The following is a 26,042-nucleotide window of genomic DNA, read 5'->3' as shown; positions in this document are numbered from 1 at the left end:
ATTCAAAGTAGGAAACAGACAAAAATTTATATTTTAACAGTTCGGAAAAACGTTTAGAGTATTCACATGGTCTATGGTGTGTGTGGTAAATTCTTTGCACTGAAATGACGGAAGCTGGAACTGAGGATGAAAGTAATGCGTAATGTCCATAAGCACGAAAATATGTTAATGGTACATGCAACGTGTTAACAGTATTGTAAAAATGGGTTCTGACGTCACTGTTCAGCACACGCACAGATGCACAGAAGCAAATGTAAACGTAAACCGTATTACAAACACTTGTTGTGCTTTTCTTGAAATTGAGAAAAACTTATCTCCAAATCCGTATGTCGGAAACTTTTGTCCATTCGATACTTTACTGACAGAGGCGGATCTGGAAGGTAAAAAAATAAATAAATAAATAAAAATAAATAAATAAAATAAAAAAACTGGGTGGGGGGAGGACAGCCAGAATCCAGACTATGATAGTTATACCATAAGTTTATAGTAAACTTTCAAAAATATGTAAATGACAACTTATTTTTGTCACTCAAAAAACTCGGAGGGGGTTAGGCTCCCCGGCCCCAGGCTAGATCCGCCACTGTTTACTAACTTATTTTTTAGCAGATCAAAATTTCTAAAAGAAAGCATCAAGATTTTGCGTTCAATTAGTACTTTGCTAACACTTTAAAATACATTAAATACATTAAGATACATTAAATATACTTTCTCGATGCATAATAATTCACCTTCATTCATCGTTCCTTTCCGGATTACTTCCGTCTTGTCAAAAGACGAAAAAAGGTTAAACTGTTAATTTACATATATTTCTAATGTGACATGTTTCTCCCGTGTGACATTCTTTGTAGAACCTCCAACATTTATTTAGCCAAGGATACTGTTTGAGAAGGAGAGACGATTTAACTTTGCGTGGAAAATGTGTTTATAATTACGTTCCGGCTATAATCTCAAGACGTTAAATTAAGAATTTAATTTCATTTTCATAAGATATTCCAACTAATCACTTACTGATTATTCGTTGATTTAATTCGGATATCATGTCAATGATTTATCATCTTGGATTTGAACTACTTATGGAATACAGATTATGAAAGGGCATATCCGGTTCCAATGATGCAAACAGATTTGGGGGAGATAGCTGAAATTCAGCTCAAATGTAGAAGAGACTATGTGGATTCTATATTCCAAAAGCAAATTGCCCTAAAGTGGATGGAACATAGTCAAAAACCACGAAACATTAACATTAATGTCAATGGAAAATTAATGAAAATCAAATAATTCCTCCACTTATCTCACAAACGAAAAGAGAGAGATGGCTGAAATTCAGCTTAAATATAGAACAGACTTTGTACATTCTACATTCAAAAGGGAAATTGTCCTAAAGTGGATGGAAGATAGTAAAAATAACGAAAATGAACATTGAAGTAAATGGAAAATCAACGAAAAAAACTTATTTCATCCAATAAGGAAATGGCTAATTAAAAGCTTATTGCAGACACAATGAAAAGCTTAGAAAAAATGTATAGAACGTAAGGTAAATATGGATAGAATATTGTAAAAAGTCAAATTGTTCGAGTAAAATCAATAATAATGATTGTAAAGTATATGCATCTTCTTCGAATTACCCAGGGTACCCCAAGTGAAGGTTATGTGCTTGAAATATATCACATCTAGATTTGGAATCTCCAAACTCGATTTATAACGCAACATGACTTTTGACCTGATCACGTGACACCGTTTGGTGCTTATGGCAAACCGGATAGACCCTTACTGATTGTATAGAGTTTAATATTTGAACAAAGTTTTAATACTTTTCCTACATGCAAACTAAGTATAATTAATCTTTGGATGAATGTTCACTTTATAAGGATTATTCTAAGTGCACAAATGGAATACGATCGTTTTGACATGGGAAACATAGGGATGGCCACAAAGTCCCGGTTCCGTCCCTCCGCGTCCATACCCGCTTGTGCCTTCCAGAAAAAAAAAATTGGTCCACCAGTGGGTGTTTAGCCAAATGAGTTTGCTAGTTTGCCTGTTTAGCCAATGAGATTGCCAGTTACCCAGTTTGTTTAGCCAAATGAGATAAGCGGCAGCCACCCAGGCGCCTGCCTATCGCTTCCATCATTTAATCTAGCACACTGTTCACAGCCTGCCAGCAGCTCGGGTTTAGTGTAGCGATGGCCATAAAGTTCCGGTTCCGGCGGAGGAGTTCTAGATTTCAGAACCGGTTCCGGAACTGGTTGTAGATTTGGATTCGAAAACCCGGTTGCAGACCTGGATCCGAAAAATCGGATCCGGAATCGGATCTTCTAGAACCGGATCAGTTCAGAGCCGAAAAACGGTTCCACCAGGAACAGGTTCTGGCCATCCCTAATACAAACAGCCTTTAGCTAGAACACTAAAGCAGGAAGAGGAATGAGAAAAAAATGGAGAACTAAATTGAGTTTACTTTAATTCATAGTTTTTGTTTTCTTAGTACATATCTGCTATTTTTATGAAAAACAATTGTCTTTAATGAGCTACGTACGAACAAAAACATTTGAAATGGATGAAGAAGTATACCTAACACAGTTTAATGTGATTTTAGGTCCTTTTGAAAATCGGTTACAAAATGAACGTGTAATTTGTTTCAAGTAGAGATGCAAGGGCTCGGTAAAAAACCGGCTGTTTTGGAAAAAACTCGGTTTTTTCTGCTTCGCTTTTTTGCTTGGGAAATTTTGGTTTTTTTTTTCAAAATTTTGCTTTAAATTGATAAAGCAGAGTTTGTTTCGCTTCTCTACAGCACAAAAACTCATTTAATTAGTGGTTGATGTAGGTAATAATATAAAACCTAAAATAACCCGTGAATTTCGAGTTCTTAACATATTTACATTATGAATTCCTAAGGATTAACCAATAGATGTAATAATTTTTTAACCTCTTGTACACAAAAGTAAGTACTTTTATTTTTAAAAAAATGATACACAAATAACTAACAAAATTGTATGTAGTATTTTTACTTCAAAATATCACACACCCTCTTTTTGAAACAAAAAGACATGAGAGAAATACATTTATATGATAATCTTAAAGGCTGGACATCAAGAGCTTGGTTTCGGGTGGTTCTGCATATTCTTTAAACTTTTAAGTTTTAACTTTCATGTATGGATATTTCGAACAAATTTTTCATTCATTGATAACATAAGTAATAATCTGTTACCATCTATCAGGTGCTTCGGATCTGCAAAATCGGTAAAATTCCGAATTCTATAATGCACTGACTGTTCCTTAAGCTTGTTTAGAATCAGGCAAGTATCGAATTTTTTGTTCGTGGATCATATGCGTAATAGACCGTTCATCTGATTGTATGGTTTCCTAGGCTTATAACCACAATCACGGTTTACCCAGTCCTGAAGATTTCTGAATTTTTAACGACAGGAATTCAACCTTTTTGTTTTTTTTTTTTTTTTAAACTGTTACATTTAAGAAGAGTGGAAAGAATCAATCACTGTTTCAATTCACAAGAAAGGCGACAAAACTTCTTGTAATAATTAGCGAGGCATTTCTCTTAACATTATATTAACAAGATTGATTCCATACGCAGATGAAATTATTGGAGATTATCAGTGTGGATTTAGGGAAATCGATCAACTATCGACCAGACATTTACTATTCGATAAATACTCGAAAAGAAATGGGAATATATTACCCAGCACATCAGCTGTTTATTGATTTTAAAAAGGTTTACGACTCGGATAGGAGGGAAGTATTGTACAATTCTTACAGAGTTCGGAATACCGAAAAAACTAGTTAGATTAATTAAAATGTGTTTAAATGAATCCCAGAGTAAAGTACGAGTAGAAAAATTCTTGTCCATGAGCTTCAACATCGAGAATGGTCTGAAACAAGGAGATGCGTTATCGCCATTATTATTCAGCATTGTTCCGGAGTACGCTATAAGGAAAATTAAAGATAGCAACCAGACCCTAGAGCTGAATGGTATTCACCAGGTTATGGCGTATGCTGATGATGTAAATTTAATAGGGGATGATAGGAGAACAATAGAAAGAAATGCAGAGATCTTATTAAACGCTTGCAGGGACATTGGTTTAGAAGTAAATGCAGAGAAAACTAAATACATGGAAGTTCACCGGAATCGTAATACGGCAAATTGTAGATGCGTTAAAATATCAAATAATACTTTCGACAAAGTGGATACTTTCAAATATCTAGGATCAATATTAACAGACCAAAATCATATCCACAAAGAAATTAAATGTCGACTGAAATCAGGAAATTCGTGTTATTATTCAGTTCAAAATATTTTGTCGTTGCGAATTCTGCCGAGGAATTTAAAGCTTAAAATATATATAACGATAATCGTACCTGTTGTTCTGTATGGTTGTGAAATATGGTCGCTTGCGATGAGGGAAGAATGCAGACTGAAAGTATTTGAGAACAAGATCCTGAGACGAATATTCGGACCCAAGAGGAACGGGAATGAGGGGAACTTCATAACGAAAAACTGCATAATTTATACGGTTTACTAAACATCGTTACGGTTACCAAGTCTAGGAGACTCAGATGGGCAGGTAATGCAGCCAGAATGGAAGAAGGTAGGAACGCTTTCAAAATTTTAACTGGAAATCCAATGGGAAAACCTAGGGGCAGATGGGAGGACAATATAAGATGGATCTCGCAGAAATAGGAATACAAAGTAAAAACTAGATCCATTTTGCTAAGGATAGAAGTCAGTGGAGAGCTTTTGTGAACGCGGCATTGAACCTTCGGATTCCATAAGCCATAGAGAGAGAGAATATATTTAAGTTAAGCACAACTGCACAACAACCATGAGTAAGTGGTTAGTTTTTGCATTTCTATCGGGAAGTCCGGGATTCAACCCCGAATTCGAGCATTTTGTCAAAAGTTTTTCTTAATTCTATCTGTGAATGTAGAGATAGTACGTGCCCTGTGAATCCTAGCTGACTTCCTTTATCGTTTTTAAATCGTTGTTATTACTAATTACCAGCAGTGACGGATTTGCGAAGGGGGTTAGAGTGGGGATGTCTCACAGATTGAAGCCTGTACCCCGAAATTACGGAATTTCTAAAGCAATCGAAATATTTGTATGCCTTTACTCATAAACTTCAAGCTCTTCTCAAATAAAAATTAGGTATTTTTAGAAAAAGCTAAACGTTAATATGGAAAAACCCTCCCAAAATATTTTTTCTAAATCTGCCACTGATTATCAGTATAAAATGGTCTTCAAGGTTGAATCCGGAAGATTATTGCTGAATACAAACAAAACGAAATATTAGTTATGCCTATACTCATAAACTTCAAGCTCCTCCCAAATAAAAATTAGGAAATTTTAGGAGAAACAAACATTAAGCAAAGAAACACCTCCCAAAATACTTCTCTGAATCTTCTACTGATTATTTCTATAAAACTATATTCAAGGTTGTATCCGGAAGATTATTGCTAAATCATTGCACAGCTACGGTATAACAAAAATGTGGAAGCACACTCTTGAGAGATATACTGACAAACGTACGCTCTGACGGATATATTCAAAAACATAAGTTTAACTTATGTACTAGAAGCTAGAGTAGGCCTACTAATCTCTAAGAAATGAAACACGGATGACTAAAAAGAAATGACGTAGAGAAGAAAAAAATGTCGATAGCTCAGAAGTTAAAATAAAATTAAATATTCTCTACAATTGCCCTCAAATACTAGATATGTTTACTTTAATTCATAAAACATGTGCTCCATCCATCATGATGGTACATTCCAGAGCGAAATATGGTATTTAGGTCATGAAATCTTATTTAACTTCAGAGTATACTATAAGAAAGCTATTCAAATAGAAAAATCATGAAAATGAAAAAAGCCAAAATTTCCAAAATTCTCGTTTTTTTCCCAAAAAAGCCGGCTTTTTATGTGCAAAAAACCATCGATTCAAAAAAGCCGGCTTTTTTGCATCTCTAGTTTCAAGTAAATATAAAGATATACCTGCAGAAGTTAAAACCATCTCGAACTTTCATGTAAAGACAATAAATATAACGCTGATTTCTAATTGAATCCTTTAATTCAGAAACCTGTCAAACGACATTTTTTCACAAAATGACTTTTGTACGGAATAAGTTACTTATACTCTGAACACAAACTTTAGTGCAGAAACCAGTCGTCTGCCATGGCGTCAAATGGATTATTTTTAAAACCGAACATGACGTATAGTGCAGAAACCTGTAAAGTGATACCACATAACGTGTTTCTGCAGTAAAGATAATGTTTATTTCTCTTGGCACACCGCACTGCTATTGACATTCGTTGTGTTTTTATTTCAGTGCGCTTCCTTCGTTGACATTTTTAAACAGTCATCATTGAGAAGTGTTGTGTACTGGTTAGAGTAGTACTGTTATAATATCCGTTGCAATGTCTGGTAATACTTCTGACGATGAACTTCCAGCAAAGAGAAAATGTGGTGTCACCAATGAAGACAAATGCCAGCGAAATTTTATACGAAAAGCAAGAGTCAAGGGGTAGAATACAAGAACTATAAAGGTAATAGCGATAGCCCATCTAGCCAAAATAAGAACCACACTGTTATGTGGTTTCTAATGAACCTTTGTGATATTTGAATCTTTGAAACTGTCACACACTATTTTCCAGTAAGAGGACATTCATTTTTACCTTGCGATCAGGATTTTGGATCAAATTTGTTATCAGGCTCGTATCTACGGGTGGTCTAGGAGCGCCGTCTCCTAAAAGTTTCACCCTAGACATGCAAATGAACTATAATATGACGACGAACTATAATATGGCTCGATCGGGGCCCGTAACATCTACTGGGCCTCCCCTACATTTTTGGGCTGGCTGCCGGCCTGTTTGTTATTGTGTATCAGATGTACATACGTTTAGTTAATCTCCTTGTGTTTTTCTTTTTAAACAGAATACAATAGAAAATATTTCGCTTATAAATTTTACATTTTCTTCCTACACAACTAGTTTTATTGCAGAAGCCCGTTAACTGAAAATTTTATATTAACTTTTATTAATTACGGAATAACTATTATAATCTTGTTACAGATATCATTCAATTCGCGAGCAAATTAACTAATACTCCAAATTTTGTGAAACCCTCAAATTTGTTATTATCAGAGATAAATTTTTTTTCGTTTTCCCTAAAGTTTAAAAAAGTGCATTTAACAAGTTTCTGAAATAAACAATTCAATTTGTGAAAACAAAGTGTATTTAAATAATGGCTTCTCAACCTGCGGTACACGTATCACTGGTGTTATACGAGATACTGTTAGTTGGTGCGAACCACTACTGTTGCGTGAAAATATCCTTTTGATTGAGAAAAAAAAAATCAAATGTGGTCGAATCGAAGTGTAGTACCACAATCAGAAATATGTGTGTATTCATTTAACGTTATTTTATTTTTTAATTGCATATTTTATACTTAAGTTGATTTTTCAATGTATATACCCCTATCTGACCAGCAAAAAATGAGGTATTGAAACAACGTAAAATGACTACCACTTTAGCGTGTTACTTGTGTGTCAATTCAACACCAAGCACATTGCCTTCAGAGCATATCAGAAATACCCACTTACTGGCTGTGAGTACTTGCATTGTTTTTTATTGTTTGGTATGAGCAAAGCTTTGCGAAACATATTTAGCATTTATGGCAAGTAACTAATAACATTCTATGTTTTCTGTAATCGGTCACAATAACATTGTTGTAAACCTGTGAATCATCTGACAACAGTTACACAGGTAGCAGTGCTTCCATTTATTTTCTTTATCTATTATTCTTTGTCTTAGTACGTATGAACAGAAGATGCCAGAAGTGTTGTGACTGTTGTCAGACAATTCACAGGTTTACAATAATATTATTGTGACCGATTACATAAAACATAGAACATTATTTGTTACTTGGTATAAGTGCCAAATATATTTCGCAAAGCTTTGCTCATATTAAACGGTAAATATCAATGCAAATTCTCTCAGGTGGTAACTAGTTATTTCTGATATGCTCGGAAGGCGACGTGCTTTGTGCTGAATTAACACAGAAGTAACACGCTAAAGTGGTAGTCATTTTGTGTTGTTTTAACACCTCATTTTTTACAGTGTGTATTTTAAAGAAAGGAACTAAAATTTAGTTACAAAGAAATCAATATTCTAAGTATGTAATTTTGCCTTTTTGACAAACACATCAGGATTTTCTAGAATAACTTTGACAACTAGTACATTAATATTCTTTTTATTGAAAATGGTGGTACTTAAGTGGAAAAGGTTGAGAAACCTCTGGCCATTTCTTCCACCGATGAATGAAATCGTTATCAAGTATATAAGGATAAAAACTTCCATGATAACAGAGCGGTGAAATCTCCGTCTTTCGGAGAAACAATGAGTCAGAAATGTTGTTCTCTATTCCGCTCTATAATAAGATTGGAACTTTATTCTTTGTGTTTGCAACGAAATAAGCTATAAGAATTTATTGGTTGCTTATATTTATTTAAACTAAGGAATAAAATATTTTAGGGTTGCGTGGGGAATGACATCATATGTAGGGCTAGACGTACATGACAACGGAACGAACTGAGGATCAAATGCAAGAAAACACTAAAGACTCCAATGCATTTTTAAAGTTATATTTAAAGAAATTACCTTTAAAATCCAAAATATGTTCAGAAAGAAGTACGTTGGTCCAATTTGAAGTAACAAAATATTACAAATATATGTTCTACATTCATGCATTTTAGCTATATATTGTAATTCTTGTTTGTTAACTATATACTTGTATTTTTTTACTTTGGAACTTTTTTGAATATGTAATGTAATTTGCTAAAATATGTTTTTATAAGAGTACAAAGTTTTAAGAGCTTCTTGCTCTTATAATCTCTTTGGCACTATAGTAAAAGAAGGCTTATTACTGGATAAATTGCTAATATTCAACTGTGTGGTCAGTGGATCCCTAAAGCCACTATTTCTGACTTTTGAAACCACAGGTTACATTATACTTTAATTAGATCTAAAGTGTTTCACAATGCTTAGTTCATAATAAGCATTTCTGTGCCCCAACGAGGACACACAAAACAAAGGCACGCGAGGCTACACTGTTATACTTTCGTACTTTTAGCACTGAAATAATAATGGATGAAATTATAACTTGACCCGATCTTTAAAATTTCAGATTTTTAGCAACACGAATTATGAACAGACCGTAGTTCGTTCTGTTTAGTATGCGTTTCCTTTTAAATAAGGCAATGAATTACCTTGCAAACTTGCAATGCAGATCTTGAGTTAATGTGAAGTCATATTCGCAATCTTTAAATGTGCATTGCATAATGACCTTGTAATTAGGAACATGCGAAAAATTTTAATAATTAGGAGGTAGACAATGCCATTGATAATCAACGCTAATCATTACTTCTGATATGTAATTTGTACTAACAAGTGAGGCACGCAACATTACAACGCATTATTAGCACTAATATTGCTGGAGTAAATCGTTGCTAATCCTTAACATCGTGTTTATTCTACCTTGATGACATTGAATATTTTATTGAAGATTTATCTCAATAGTGCATTTGTAGGATAACATATTCCAGGATGCTTCACATTTCTTCATCATTACTGAAATTTGTGTAAAATATTTAAAACTATCTACAAAATACTTTTGACACATAATAAGTCCGATCACTAAGATCTTGAAAGAGTATAGTATTGTATACCTATTTGAAAAGTTTTGCCAACTCTCATTGTTCTCGTTCTGTACTTGTTATTCATACCTAAAATTGTTTAATGAAGGGTAATTTGAAAATCCCACCGGGTTTGAATACATCATCAATTTAAAACAGGGAGTTGAATCAATTTAGCGATGAAAAAAAATACTTTGAATAAATTTGCATAAAACACTCCTAATTTTGAAATCTTTTGTTGCGTCGAATTCGTATTGATTGAGAATTTTTATTGTATTTGGATCTTAACTTGTGTATTTGAGAACTCACGAAAAAAAAATATATATATATAATAATTTCTGAATTGGATTACAATGTCTGTTCGAAACTCACACTGGTAAAAATAAATAAATAAATAAATAAATAAATAAAGCCTCATTGCTTGAAACCAAGAGAATAAATGTTATCTAATACATTAATTGTTGTATACAACGATTAGCACATTAAGAAAGTTTTATTCCTTTAGGTTCAAGAGGAAAAAAAACTTAATTTTTTAATGGTGCGACTTCCCTCACGATCCACTTCTGTCTTTTATTCAATATCAAATTGTCAATAGATATAGTATATCGTGAATATTAAAAGGATAACAATATCTAAATATCCGTAAAAGACATTTGAATATCTTTCAGTTTTGCATTTTCACGGTCATGCCGGCTAGGATAAAGGAGACAGTGATGATGAGAAATGAATGAAACGGTGGAATGAGGAAAGTGGGAGAAAACGGGAAAACCCCGAGAAAACCCACATATACGGTGTTTGTTCACCACAAAGTTCACTTGGCTTGAGGGGGATGGAACCAGGGACTAAAAGACACTTGAATTCGAATTGGTCAAGCTCGAAATGATATCTGCATTTCGAGCTGGTAAGCTAGTCCTAGTATGAAAGAATCCTTAAATAGATGAACAAGAAAGTGGTAACGTAGGAAAAGGATTGATTTTTTTTTGGATGGGAAATGAGTATTAACATTCGTAACTTGATTAGCTCATCACTGGAGAAAATAATAATGAGAGGGTTTTTGCTATTGAATTAACCTCAGCTAAGAGTTTAAAATATTATTCAGAATAATAAAATTTATGAAAATCCTAAATGTTGAGTAGAAAGTAATGCGGCATAAAAAAATGAACTGTTCTTTAGTTTTCTTATCCTATTTAATTTTCTAAAATTTAAGTGAGCAGTTAAATTTTCCAAAATTTCTCATAATAATAAATACAAGATTAAAAATGAAATCTATTTTCTGAATATTTTACGGATATTAATTCGTGATAAATGTTCGAAATAAGTTTAACATAATTCCATAATGTGAAAACTCTTTTTTTTTTTGTTGAATTTAACTAAGAGAAACTAAAATTTGAAATGTAATAAATTTTCTAAATCATTATTTTGAATTTGATGACTAGTCAGTGATTGTACAATTATATAATCGATTTTCTCATGCTTTTTGATTGAATTGAAATTGTAATATATTAGATTAATTTAATATATTAGATTTTCCATATGGAGTTTTTGATTACGAATAAAATAATGTATTGCCTTATTATGACACATAATTGAGATTTTAATGAGTGGTCTATAAATGTCTAGAGCAAGTGACGTTAAGTACTATACAGTAGAGAAAATGTAATTTTAGTAATAGCATTTTAATTTGGTGTGTCTAATACCGTATGCATGAAACTTCCAGCGCTATTAGTAAACTTAGATCAGGATGATGATGATTTTGAGTTTGCTCCTTTCAGCAGCGAGGCTATATGAGACATGGACCTACTGATTAACGTGGAATCCGAACCACATGAGCTTCCGCCGAGGATCGAAAATGGGTCTCCCACCCAAAAGGCGCGTACGCTAACCGCTTAGCCACGAAGGAGATTTAGTAAACGTAGAATTAAATCTATTAACGTACTATCTTTCAAAAACTAATTAAACTAGGTTTTTGGTTAAATATTAAAAGTTTTGCTAAAATACAAAAATCTGTAATCAAGTAATACGTATATAACTGTTGCTTGATTGGATCGGAGTTCAGCGTCTTTTCAGCACTAAAGCTGTATAAGAAATGGACCTATAGTTAGGGTGAAATCCGAACCACGGTGAAGCATTCAAATTTTAACTCTCTCTTAACAGAATCGAGCCCGGGACCCCATACAACAGAGGTGCGCGTTCTAGTTACTAGAGCAGCAGAAGGAATTATATATAATTTGTATTGAATGGCAAGAATCGAAAATGATATAACCTATATTTATAACATATACATATAATAGTATCGAAAATGGAACTTCCATCAGTACAGATGGATTAACGTATTGTTGTTTACATTGAACTCTTGTGTCATTTTCCGAAGGAATAAAGAAAAAAACTCTATAGACCCGAACGAAACTCTTATTCCATATTAGCTGTATCCACTTCTGCTCCATCTTAATTTCATTTTATTACTGCGAGGTAGGACAGTATTTATCCATGGGCCAACATGCGCCATGGCTCAGGTCACCAAATTTTGGAGAGAGAGTTTTTTTCAAACCACTGTTCACCAGTGGCCAATCCAGCCTCGGACGGTCAGTGTTTTGAATGACAAAAATAATTTAAACTATCATTTATATATTTTTGAAAGTTTATAGTAAACTCATGATATACTTATCATAACCTGGGTTCTGGATGGTCCCCCAGTTTTTACCTTCTAGATCCGTCACTGCTGTTTTCTCATTTTCGAGTTCTGGAAACTACAGAAATTTGGCGACAAATATTGATATTAAGGAGAGGGAGCATTTTCTATTAACCCAGGGCGGCAAAACTGTTAAATATGATTCTGCTCTCGGATATTTGTGTTTGAAGTTCAACATTCTGCTTTAAAGCTGATGCAATGTGACACGTGAACCAATAATTCAATATGTGGTTCGAACCACATGTATTTTCACCAGAGATCGAACCTTGCCCTTCGTACAGAAGACAGTAACTAACCATTTACCGACAGAAAAACACACAAAATTAATCGGAGATCACTATGAATAATGAGAATTAGTTTTTATGTCCAAAGTATCATGGCTTAGAAATTATAGTTGCTAATAGTATCTTTTACTATAAAACCTAAAGAAATAACAAGTGTGTTTCTCATAAAAATCAAATTTAGTTTTCTTCACGCAAAAAAAAAAATGTCACTCCCAACATATCAATTTCGTTTTTATTTCTTTTTTGTAAATTCAATAAATAAAACTCTCTGGCCACGTATTAAACGTTTACCGAGTGTGATACAATACTTCATAGCAGGCTATATAAGTGAGAGGGTGGGAGAAAAAATATAGGTGATATGTGTGAGAAAGCAAAAGCCCAATGGATCCTGACCTTGCGTAGAATGTTGATAGCTTTTATAAACACAGAGTAATGTACGAAATGACTTCCATGTTTCTTTGAGCAGATGAGTCTTCTTGCATCACGTGTGGGAACGATGGAGGTGAATTGACCCTGTGTCTTCGTGTCTCACGATTTCCGTCCTTGTTCTAGTCGCATACCTAATTTTTTCTTGAATTACAATTGCATATATATAAAGAATAAAACAGCCCAGTTTGTATGCAAATTGTTTAGTGTTGTGTAAAGTTTTCTTTAGTCAACAATTTCCCTATAGCAGTGCTTCAAGATGAGTTGGAAAAGAGTAAGTATTAGTTATTAGAAGTCATCGAGATAAATCTACAGTACAAGCGGAATGCATTGAGCAATTGTTAACGGAGTGATGTTAAATTGATTTCACTGAAATTACTTGATAATTTGTTGAATTAAAACTTTTTCGGAGTGTTTAAAAATCTGATGGAGACACTTTGGTAAGCCTTATTTTGTAATAAACTTACAGTGAAAGAATTGAACGGATGCATCGATAATGATTCATGCATATAGAAATTTGCGACTTTTATCACATATGCTTCACACTTGATAATGATTTCTTGGAGCAAGTTGTAACTGCAGTAATAAAGGCGTCGCTTGGGCTCACTTTTGTGCCCCCGGGTCCCTGGCTAAGGGACCATGGTTCGGGGGATACGTAGGACAACCCTTTCTAAATTTTAGCAATGGAGAATAGACCACTTCGGGAGGTGGGGAGTGCATAGAACTCAAATCTCGGGAGAGGTGCATAGAACACCTTCTTAAATTTTGGAAATTGTCAAAACTATAACTTTAATACGGTAGTACAGCACAATGATATGTGAGATTAGATGGTTCACGTCGTTCCCTTTTATGGGTAAAAAATTAAAGTTTGGAGGCTTTTCACCTAATTTATACTCCTTCATGAGTTTTTGACATTATATGACTGCATACAGTAGTTGAGTACAATATCCCATAGGCTAGGCTACATTAATCTCCCTCTAAAATTTCGGGAAGAGTGCATAGGTTTACTCCTAAAACTTTGGAATTGTTAAAAAGCAAATTTTGGGGAATAATCTCTAGGGCTGGAATAAATATTACGATAAAGTTGATTAGTCCTGTTTGTTCTCTTTTGTAAATAAAAAATTCAAATTTCAAAATTCGAAGATTTTTGATCTTTTATATCCTCTTTCTTGAATAAAGAGTTGAGAAAAAGACTTATAAAATGCTGCGTGTGGAGTATTGTATTGTATGTGGTGGCATGGACATAATGTAAAAAATATAAACAAAACGATTGGAAGCTTTTGAAATGTGGGTGTAGAGAAGAATGGAGAGAATTAGCTGAGTCGAGCGGGAAATGAATGAGATTGTCTTAGAAATTGTGGGGGAGAAAAGAACAATTTTATTTATTGAAATGGGGAAGAGGAACTGGTAGGGACATTGGTTAAGAAGGAACTGTATCATGAGGCCGTACTAAATGATATGGTGACAGGAAAGAGAGGGAGGGGGCGAAGGAGACTTCAACTAATAAACGATATCAAAACGGAGAAACCGTACATGAAGAGAAAGAGATTAGCTGAAGACCATGGAAGCTTCTAAGTTGTGGAAAGAGACCCGCCAATAATGGCAGAATACCTACGATGATGATGATGATGATGATGATATCCTCTTTTATCAAACTTTGTAGTATTATATACTTATATGGATGAGTGGGGGCCGCGGTGGCTCAGTGGTAGAGCGTTCACCTCTGTTGCATGGGGTCCCTGGTTCGATCTCAACTAGCGCCAAGTGAAATTTGTGCTAGTCAAACACCGTGTAGGTGGGTTTTCTCAGGGTTCTTCTGTTTCCTCCTACTTTCTTCATAACACCATTTCATTCATTTCTCATTTCACTGTCTCCTTTTAGACTAGCCAGCATAATCGGGGGACATAAACCTCAAAGATTTCATTTTAATTTTATATATGGATGAGTACAGTGGTCAATTCTCTTCCATAGGACACAGATACATAGATAATTTTAAATTTTGGGAGAGGTACATTGGCCCACCTCTTAATTTTGGAAATTGTAAAAATATATTGGTAAATGTTCTCTAGGATTCTAGTATATATTTATGTAAATTTGAATGATCTTGCTTGTGCTCTTATATAAGTCAATATCATCAAAAAATTATAATCAAAAGTAAAACTTTATGTTTGGTAGGAATTTTAAATATAGCATGCAATTTGTAGTTTTAATTACCACGAGGTAGAAATTTTTAATGTTGTGCCAAACGTCCATTAAGAAAATGTTATATTGTAACATGTGATCATATAGACACCAAGGTCCCATTTCTTTCATTGGACACGTGTAGCTTTAGACATTCTTATTATTATTAGTTTATTTTAAAAAGGAAAAGTAGATTTCGCTCACACATAAATTTCGGAATTGTCAAAAATAAAAATTGGTAATTGTTCTCTAGGACTCGGTTATATATTATACTTTTTGTGAATTCTTTCATTGGACACGTGTAGCTTTAGACCTTCTTCTTCTTATTAAATTTTTTTTTAAAATAAAAAGTAGATTTCGCTCACACTTAAATTTCGGAATTGTCAAAAATAAAAATTGGTAATTGTTCTCTAGGACTCGGATATATATACTTTTTGTGAATCTAGATGGCTTAATCTATACCCTTTCATGGGTAAAAACTTGCCAAAATTGAATTTTGGAAAATTTAGCCGTAATGTATCATCTTATTTTGAACTTTAGGGACAACTCATAGTCTAAGGCAATTGGTGCAATCTAATTGGTTGACCCATGCCTGTGATTCACAATGTCACACTTTGAAACTTAAAGCTTGTCTAAAATTCTTTCAAAAGTTTTTAAAACCTACTGATTAATTTTTATCACTTTAAAAATATAGTTTGAAAATTTTTTGAACTTTAGGTTTATAACTATGACTCATTTTAAAGTCATTGGTGAATAATATAGATCTTTAAACTTGATAGTAATTATTAAAACCGACGGAAATGCTAGAACAATTTCATATTTTGACCTTTGGTTACAACTCATAACTATAATTATCACTTCATAATTTAAATTTAAAAGTTTTAAAAGGACTTTTGTTCAAAATTTTTCGATCATTGTCTTAGATTTTTTAGTTTGAAAATTGTTGAACATTAGGCTTGTAGTTACAATCCATAGTCTAAGGTCATTGCTGAAAAATTTTAAAACTTTAAATCTGAATGTTATTGAAACTCATTTATGTTCAACAACAACAAATTCACGCTTTGAACTTTAGTCACAACTCACAATCTAAGGCCATTAATCGAAAACTATCCTTCATGCAATTTGATTGACTGATCACTTTCAAATTTTAATGTTAACTTTTCGAATATTTTTAATTAAGAATTTTTCGATCACTGTTTCAAAATTTTTACTTTAAAATTTGTAATCCTAAGTTTGTAGTTACAACTCATAGACTAAGATCTTGCTAAAATTCATATTTAGGGATTTTGACTAAATTTTTCATCTTAACACTTTGAACCTTAGAGAACAACTTATAGTCTAAAGTCATTGGTGCAATCTGATTGATTGATTCCTGGCTCTGATTATTCAATGTCCCACTTTAAAGCTTAGGAATTGTTGTTGTCGGTGGAAAATTATCTTTTGTGCAATTTGATTGGTTAATCACTGTCTCTGATAAGTTCAAACTTTGGACTTGAAATCGAAATTTAGGGCTTGAAACGTGATAAGCAATGATTCAAACCAATTGATCTACAATAATATTTCGACACCTTGAACCTTAAATTTTATAGTCATAATTCGTACATAGTCTAAGATCATCAGTGTAAAGTTCTATGCCTGTACAATTTCGTACTTTGAATCTTGGGATTGTAGTTATGACTCTCAGTCTGTCATTGGTATAAAAATTTAGGATTTGAAACCTGAAAGGCAATTATTAAAATTGATTGATATGATCAACAACAACTTCACGCTTTTAACTTTAGTTACGACAATAGTCTAAGCTCATTGGTGGAAAATTATTATTGGTGCATTCTCATTGGTTGATCAGTGGAAATATATTCTTGATGCAATTTAATAGGTTAATCACTTTCAAATATTTGTTTAAAGTTTCTAAAAAGGTTTCAAAATCGTTGTTTAAAATTTTAGTTTGAATTTATTTCAATCACTGATTCTTTTAAATTCTTAGTTTGACAGTTTTTGAACCCAAGGATTTAGGATTGTAACTACAATTCATAGTCTAAAATCACTGGTGAAAATTTAGGACTTAAAACCTGATATGTAATTGTTAAAAACGATTCATATGTAACTAATAATTTCATACTTTAAACTTTAGTCACAACTCATAGGCTAAGCTCATTGGTGGAAAACTATTGTTGGTGCAGTTTAATTGGCTGATCACTTTGAAATTTTAATTTAATTTTTTTTGTTTTCAAAATTTTATTAAAAAACTTTTTGTCCATGTTTTAAAATTTTAGTTTGAAAACTTGTTAAACTTAGAATTGTACTGACGACTCATATTCTAACCTAATTGTAGGAAGAATTTAGGACTTCAAATCTGATTGGTAATTATCAAAATTTTTTGATATGTATCAACAACAATTTCGCACTTTGAACTTCAGTCACAACTCATGGTCTAAGGTCATTAGTGGAAAGTTATCCTTGGTGTAATCTGATTAGCTGATCACTTTCAAATCTTTGTTTACAGTTTTTTAAAGTTTTTAAAAACTTTTAATTTTTTCGATCACTGCTTGAAAATTTTGTTGATCATTTTTGTTTAAAATTTTTAAACTTTAAAAATTTTGAACTCATTGAAGAGTTTTTAAAAATGTTTAGTTTGAATATTTTGTAGATTATTAGTTTGAAAATTGCTATTTTTCGCATTTTATGTTCACCATGCTTTAAGACCAAGACCTGTCCCAAAATTCAGAAACCAAAGTTGGTATGAATTTAGCAGGTACTTTACTTGATTTCTTGGGTGCAATTTTATTAGCTGATCACTTTCAAATTTTTGTTTAACATTTTCAAAAATTTATGAAATTTTTTGTTTAAATTTTTTTTCAATAACTGTTTTTGTGTTTTGTTTAAAACATTTTAGTTTGAAAACAATGTTCACAATATTTCACTATCTGAAAAGTTTAGCATGCCAAAACAATTTTTATCCATAAGAAAAGAAGCAATTACAATGAATCGGAACAGTTGGAATAAAAGTTTGGCAATATTGTACAGAAGAATTTCATCATGAATATGCAATCATACATGTCAGAACAAAATCATCGTTTGAAATAGTATCCATCATAACGTCATCATTTCTACTGTTTTACAGTTTCTAAAAACATGATACGGTGTAATAATTTACCAAGATTTGTAGTTTTCATCAGAATACACCGTATAAAATCATATCTAGCCATGTTATTTCTACAAAGTTTGAACCTAAACTACTTGTGGTTCTAGAGGTGATAAGAATGCTATTTTGCCTCCAAGATAACTGCCTACCTATAGAAGTTGAAAAACAACAGGAATTGTGAAGTTTTTTTTAAATACTAGTACCGCATACTTATTTTACTTGTTGAAAGATACCGTCAATTTAGATTTAGTACAAAATGCCTGAAATACCTTATATGTTAAAGTTGAAAATAATGCTTAGCGCGTCTGTTTGAATACATTGCTTACAATTATTGAACTTACAACGTCATCATGATATATAATATTTGGTGAGAAAATGTTGCTTGTACGAAAGTGAAGTACAACACATATAAATATTATGCATCTGTCATAAACTGCCTGGAACAAATTCTCAAGTGTTTGAAACATTCTATTGAAATGTGTGTAATATGATCCTTGTGTACAGTGTTGTTGCTAGACTTTTAATTGTAAAATATTCTGATTCTTCAAAAACACTTTTTTAATCTAACGCTTGCAAAGTATTTCAATGAACAAAAAAATTTCAGTAAGTGAATAATGCTACTCAAACAAATTTTCAAAATATTCATTCTAGAAATGACTTCTTAAAAATTTTAAACAAATTTTTAATCTAAAATTTTCATATAAATATTTTGAAACCAAAATTTTCAAGAAATTGACTCGTTTAGTGTAAAAAATTCTAAAGCATTTTTCAGTGTGCAAAGTTTTCAAAGTAAAAATTTTAAATTAAAATATTCAAACTAAAAGTTCAGTGAGTGCAAAGATTTTAAAACAAAAATTTCAAACAAACTTCAAACGTAATTTTAAAAAGAAAATTTTCAAAATAAATCTTTTGTGAGTCCAAATTTTCAAACAAAAAGTTTGAAACAAAATTCTTTCAAACAAAACAATTTCGAATGGAAATTTTAAAACAAAATTTTCAGATAGTATAATTTTTCACCAATGAGAATTAGACTATAGTTGAAACTAAAATCGAAAGTGTAAACCACGACTCACCCAACAGATTTCACGAAAGAATAACTTTCCACCAATGACCTAAGGCTGAGTCAGGTCAAACTCTAAGTTTCAAAGTCTTAATTTATTTTTGTTGTATATCAATTGGTTTTATTGATTCAGATTCCAAGTCAAAAATTTATGCGTTTTTCTTTGAAGACATAAAACATATGAATATGACAACAGAACACATGAATCAGATTAAAAAAAAATGTATCTCAGGTCTGTCAAAAATATTTTTTCACCAATAACCTTAGACTATGAGTTGTTACTTAAGTTTCAAGTAAGAAAAACGTTATTGTAATCAATCGGTTTTAATAATTGCCTGTCAGTTTCTTATTCGAAATTTCGATTTCAAGTCAGAATTTGAAGTTCATGAAATGCAGTAACCAACCAATCAGATTGTACCAAATATAACTTTCCAACATGAGTCTATACTACAATTCCCAAGATTTAAAGTATGTCACTTTTAACCAGAGCCCCAGACCAATCAATTATGTTGCAGCAAGGATCCCCTAAGGCTCAAAATATTAAGGTGATAAATTAGGTTATAATCTCCAAAATTTAGGTTCTGTTTTTTTACCCATGTAAAGACACAGGTTGGACCATCCAAATTTACAGAAGGTATATGTCTGAGTCTTAGGAAACAATTATCATTTTTATTTTGACAATTATGAAATTTAGAGGAGTGTCAAATTTATTCTTCCCAAAATTTAAGATGAGTGCACCAAGAAACCACTCTTGTAAGATAAGGCGCACCTATATCCTTGACAAATTTAAAAAGGTGCAACAAGGGTAACATTGTCTCATGAAGGAAAATGGGTCCCTGTATTCTTTCATATGATTGTATGTTGTCATGAAAACTCATCTTAACTGACAATGTGGTAAAAGTATTGGTTACGTACATTTTGGTAATATTTTTATCCGTCGATGGATACTAGAAGAGCTAATCAAATTTCTGAATGGTATAATGTTAGGTGTATTTATATCCTAGAGAACAATTGCATTTTGTTGACAATTCTCAAATTTACGGGGTTATTCTATGTACCCTTCCAGAATCTAAAAGGGTTATATCATGATATGTATGTCGTATTGAAAAGGATGGACCCTGTACTCATCTACGATAAAACTTCATCAAGTCTGATAAATTAAGCCAATAACGTGATAATACGGTTATTGCTTGTACTTATGTATGTTTTATCATTTTTACCTATAGGAGGGGACAAGCAATATCATCCAAATTTACAAAAGCATACTGTTAGAGAACATTCATTGTTTTTTTTTTTTTTGACAATTTCAAAATTTTAGGGGTGACCAATGTATCCTTTACGAAATTTAAGATGTATTTGTCAACCTATTCAAATGTCATAAAAAGTAATAGATCCCTGTACTATATCATATAACGTAATATAACCTCATCAAATAGTGCAAAATAGGTCGAAAACCTCCAAATTTTGATTTTTTGACACATTTTTACCCATAGAAGAGGACAAACTAAACGAAAAATTTATATAAATATACCAGTATAGTCGAGTGCTAGAGAATAAGTATCAATTATTTGACAATTCCCAATTTTGAGGGCTGAGTCAATATACCCCCAAAATGTTCATTCTTATTAATGGATATGATTCTTATGAGAGATAATAAAGTAAAAAAGAAATGAAATCTTTAGGTTTTATGTCCAACAGTTCTTCCAGCTAGGTAAAAGGAGACGGTGATTATCGAAAATGAATGCAATGGTGGAATGAAGAAAGCGGGAAGAAACGGGAGAACGCCGAGAAAACCCGAGCACAGGTGTTTGTCCACCACAAAACTCACTTGAAGGGAGCTGGGATCGAACCAAGGACCCAATGAACCAGAGGTGGATGCTCTACTTCTGAACCACTGCGGCCCTCCAGATAATAAAGTATAGCATTACTTATTTATAAGTGGTTGCGAGGAGCAAATATAGTCGACGACGAAGAAGAATATAGTAAACATTGGAACAACGTAGGTAGCACTTATGCACATGCTGTCAGGAAGTTCATACGCTCATAAAACTATTTTGGTGAAAGATTACGGAAAATGTGATACGTTGTTCGTTACTTGATATAAACTCAAACATTCCACATAAAGACCTGTTCATAGCATACATAAAAACTAATAAAAATTCTCAAAGTCAGTTACAATTTATTTATATACGCGTATTAATGAAAAGCCATGTGAACGTTTAAAACTGCAGTATACTGGAATGTGTCTAATACACACGATTTTGAGGTGGCTGTGAAACCTTTGCGAAGTCATTGGTCTTAGCAAATAAAAGAATTCTCTGATCAATGGTGAATAATACAATTATTAAAATTAGTACTTCAATGGCTTACCTAGGACTACCTCTGTAAATTTTAGCAATGGAAACGTTGTCCTACCCCTTCAAATTTCGGGAGGGGTGCATAAGACCACCCTTAAATTTCGGAAATTACCAAAACTATATGATCATATGTTACAATCTGTTTTAGTGAACATCAAACACAACATTCAAAATTCCCGTCTCATGTTAATTAAAATTTCCCATCAGAATTAAAAATTTTTGTCAAATACAAAGCGTTACTTTTGACAATATATATTTTTGACACTTGTACCTATAAATGGGAACAAACAAGACAAACCAAATTTACAGAGTTATATATTCGAGTCCTGAAGAATATCAAATTATATTTCTTGACAATTCCGAAATTTAAGAGGTGGGTCGATGTACCCCTCCTAAGTTTTAAAAGGAGAGCACAATGTATCAATATTCTATAAGAGAAAACTGACCTTGTTCTCATCTATAAAAGCATATACTACAATAAAGCATTATTATCAAAGAGGATATCATAGGTCAAAAATATCTTAATTTTGAATTTTGGACAATTTTTTACCCATAAAAGAGAGCACGTAAGACCAACTAAATTTACAGAAATATATATTCGAGTCTTAGAGAACATATACCATATTTTTAACAATTCTAAAATTTAAGGTGTGGGTTAATACTCCTGCCAAGAAAGAGGAGTGTGTTAATGTCTTAGGAAAGATAATTGACCTATATAATCATATAACGTGAAAAATTCTCATCGAAAAGCATAAATTGAGTCAAAAACCTTCAAATTTTGAAATTGTGGCAATTTATACCCAAAATAGGGAACGGGATGGACCATCAAACTTACAGAGATATATATATTATGGTGCTATAAGCCATCCCAAATTTTTAACTTTGGCAGTTTCAAAAATTTAAGAAGTGGTCCTTTGTACCTCTCCCGACATTTCGAGGGGTGTACTCATTGCCAAAATTTAGAGGGATGGCCCTACGTATTTCTAGACCTTGACCCCTTGGCCAGGGACCCAGGACACAAAAATGAGACCAAGTATCCCAAATACTTCTACTACTACTGCAAAGTACCGTTGCCTCACCGCTGGTCTAATGGCTAATACGTACATTTTTAGTGCGCGGAGACCCAGGTTCGATTCCGGCGAGAGAATCTGGAAATTTGAACGCATTAAGGTGGTTGGGATTCAACCTTAATCTGTACTCCCATGTCTTATATAGTTTCGGCACCGAAAGTGACGCTAAATCGAATAAAATCAACAAGCAAATTACCATAGGCATTTAAGAAAATATCAGTAAATAATCAGGAAAATAAAAGTATTTTGGTGAAAAAGAAATATTTAATGAAAACATTCTGGTGATTCATTTTCTTATTAGTGAAAAAAAATGCAGTATTCTTATTAGTGGAAAATAATTGCAGTATTCTTTGTTTTCTGCTGTATCCCTCTCTTATAATATATATTGAATTCTGTATATAGCCCTAATTTATTCTTAAGTATTCTTTTGCAAACAAATAGTTAACATCATGTTTCTTACGCACCCCGGATCAAAATTCGATTTCTGATAGGATTCAGAGTCTATGCACCTAAGAACAGCACTATGAGATACTATGTAACAGAGAAAAAAATGCTTACTTTTTGGCAAAGCTATACGAAGGAAATAAGATAATGTTACCTCAAATTCAAATATTAAGGGGTAGTTTTATTGAGAATAGATTTGACTATAACCTACCAATTTAATATATCTGTATTAGTCATTTAAATATATATTTTATTCATCATATTAAAGGATTAAATTCAAAACCCAAATTTTCTAAACAACATTTGAAATTTATTTGCAGATATTTTTAGGTTTATAGAATGAAACTTGTACCTTAGAACTAAAGTTTGAGTTTAACTTTTTTGTTATTAAGATAATATAAGGGGCACCGCAAAAGTAAGCTAATCATTTTTCTTCTTAGTTTTCTTTGGAGTGAAAAGTTAATTTCTGGTGAGAATTCAAACATTATTCTTTCAAATGTTTTAAACATGCTTAAATTGGTTGTTTAAGTAGTTCGTAAGCTTGAGCAGTGTGTGAGGGAGTTTATAGTATCATTTAGCCACATTAAAGTTATATTGCCATGAGTATCTTTTAAATGTATGGTTGTAGAGCAAATAATTACAAATCCAATAGATAAAAATGGATAGAAAACGTTGACTTTGTCTTATATATTTTTAAATTGTTACTATTTCTTTCTCAGACGATTACTTCTTGCGTTTATTCAGGTTTCTTGGTGACGGGGACTTTGATCTTCTTAGGCACCCAGTATGTTGTTGCTTACAGTAGAAAATTAAATTAAATTTCAGAATGACAGTGAATGTTATTCATAATTAAAATTAAACATTTAAAAAACCGAATTTCAAATTCTTACGGCTGATAGCAGTAAGTGTTTTCTTGATTTTTTTTTTTAAATGTGATTTTTAAGAATAAATTACTTTATTTTTTGAATTAACGTTGTTATGATAGTATCTACAACCATGGAAACATTGGTCAGAAAATTAAACTGACATTTGAGAACCCTGTTGGCAAATGGCGATGTGTGAATTGACAGTGCATAAATTAAGTGGATGACATTTTTGAAGTTTCAGGTAAAATTTAAAATATAGGTAGTATTTCTACGTAATAGCACAATCAAAGATTGCTTCTAAATTATGAAATAGGTTTAGAACATCTGAAAAGTGGGTTTAGTAGACCCATTAAGGATGTTACTTTTCCCAAAACCAAAATTATGACCAACAAAGATTTACGGATTGTGAATCCAAATTTACATAAGCTATTTTTGAGAAACTTTGGCAATAAAGTATATCTTACAAGCCTTACATCAACCTGGCAAGTAAGGCAGGGTTATCTGGTTTGTTTTGAAACATTTGATAGAAACAAGAGAAGAAGAATCATTCGCTCCTTGACAATGATGATAGATAATGGTAAAAGCATATTGATTTTCATGAAAGTACTTCCAAAAATTTAAATTTATATTTAGAAAAATATATGCTCTGGCGAAACAGTGTTTGCCAACTATTATCTTACAATGATTTTCTCAATAATTATTCCAAATTATTATTCCCTTTGTGTGTTTGGTTGGTATGATGGATATATAGTTGATTGATTGGTTGGATTGAGTTGAAATTTAGAATCTCTTTCAGCACCGATGCTATATGAGAGCGGACCTATGGTTTAAGGTAAATTCAAACCACCGTAACGCTTTCTGAGTTCCAGTCCGTCTCACCAGGAACTAAGCCCAGAACCCCGATGGATACGTAGTATTACGCATAGATTTTTTTTAAAAAATAAACATAATATGTGGATTTTTCAAAGGAATTTGATACTTATTTTTTTAAAAAATGGGCGAACACCCCCATTCCCTTTAATCCTGCGCAAATATCTTTGTCCTCCATTCTGTGCATTATAGTACGAGTAATTTCTAACAATAAACAGTCATGTAAATACTAGTATATGTCACTATTTGCCCTGTCGCCTATGATAATACTATTGCCTATCGCTTGCAAATTAACACTATATTGTGTATAACGAAATCCTTGAATTATTGGATAAATAGATATATAGTTTGGGGCGGTTAATATACAAACTAAAATAAACATAGGCTCTTAAGTATAAAGAACAAGAGCCTTCAATATACAATTTTAGTCTATAGTGTACAGTGGGTTGAAAACCTAGGCAGAACAACAACCGTAGCATATATGAATATAAGGAATTTATGAAACTTGAAAAGATAGAAAGTATATATTTAGTTTTTTTTTCATATGAAGTTATATTCCAATTAGTTAGTGTTTGTTTTAAGAGTTAAAAATTTAATTTAATTACACTTAAAGTATGTTATTTCTCATTTCAGGTCTTATATGTTGCCACAGTTGCTACAGCCTTATCTTTAAGTGAAGGGGGTCATCTGTTGAAAGCTCCTTATATTTCAACGATTAAAGTTGCTAAAGATTATGACGTAAGTAGAAATTAGAAATTATTATTGCTATTAGTTCCTTGAAACATCTGTCCCAATTTTTAAGAGAAAATGAAGCATTCTTAATTTTAAGGTGTTTCATAAACATTTTCTTCAGGGTTTGTAATATATTAGGGTGGTGTGAATGAAATATTTGCTTTTAAGTCTGGAGACAAATTCGACTCAGCAACACAACACAGAGATAGACCTAAGGATGCATGCC

The 26,042-nt window shown here is 32.4% G+C and overlaps 1 protein-coding gene across 1 annotated transcript in view; it reads left to right on the top strand.

Annotated features, from left to right (window-relative positions):
* Positions 1 to 24,347: 24,347 nt before the first annotated feature.
* Positions 24,348 to 26,042, top strand: part of LOC145684802 (uncharacterized) — a 13,346-nt gene continuing 11,651 nt past the window's right edge. Inside the window, exons 1-2 of the mRNA XM_081757171.1 lie at positions 24,348 to 24,455; positions 25,718 to 25,822. Coding sequence (XP_081613297.1) covers positions 24,435 to 24,455; positions 25,718 to 25,822 — 126 coding nt within the window. The 5' untranslated portion in view covers positions 24,348 to 24,434. The remainder of the gene's footprint in view (positions 24,456 to 25,717; positions 25,823 to 26,042) is intronic.

This window comes from Thermobia domestica, chromosome 5, assembly GCF_964235325.1.
Source record: "Thermobia domestica chromosome 5, izTheDome1.hap1.1, whole genome shotgun sequence".
In the NCBI taxonomy this organism is placed as follows: domain Eukaryota; kingdom Metazoa; phylum Arthropoda; class Insecta; order Zygentoma; family Lepismatidae; genus Thermobia; species Thermobia domestica.
The sequence above is the reverse complement of the archived record's forward strand: the minus strand, read 5'-3'. Positions and strand labels throughout refer to the sequence as shown.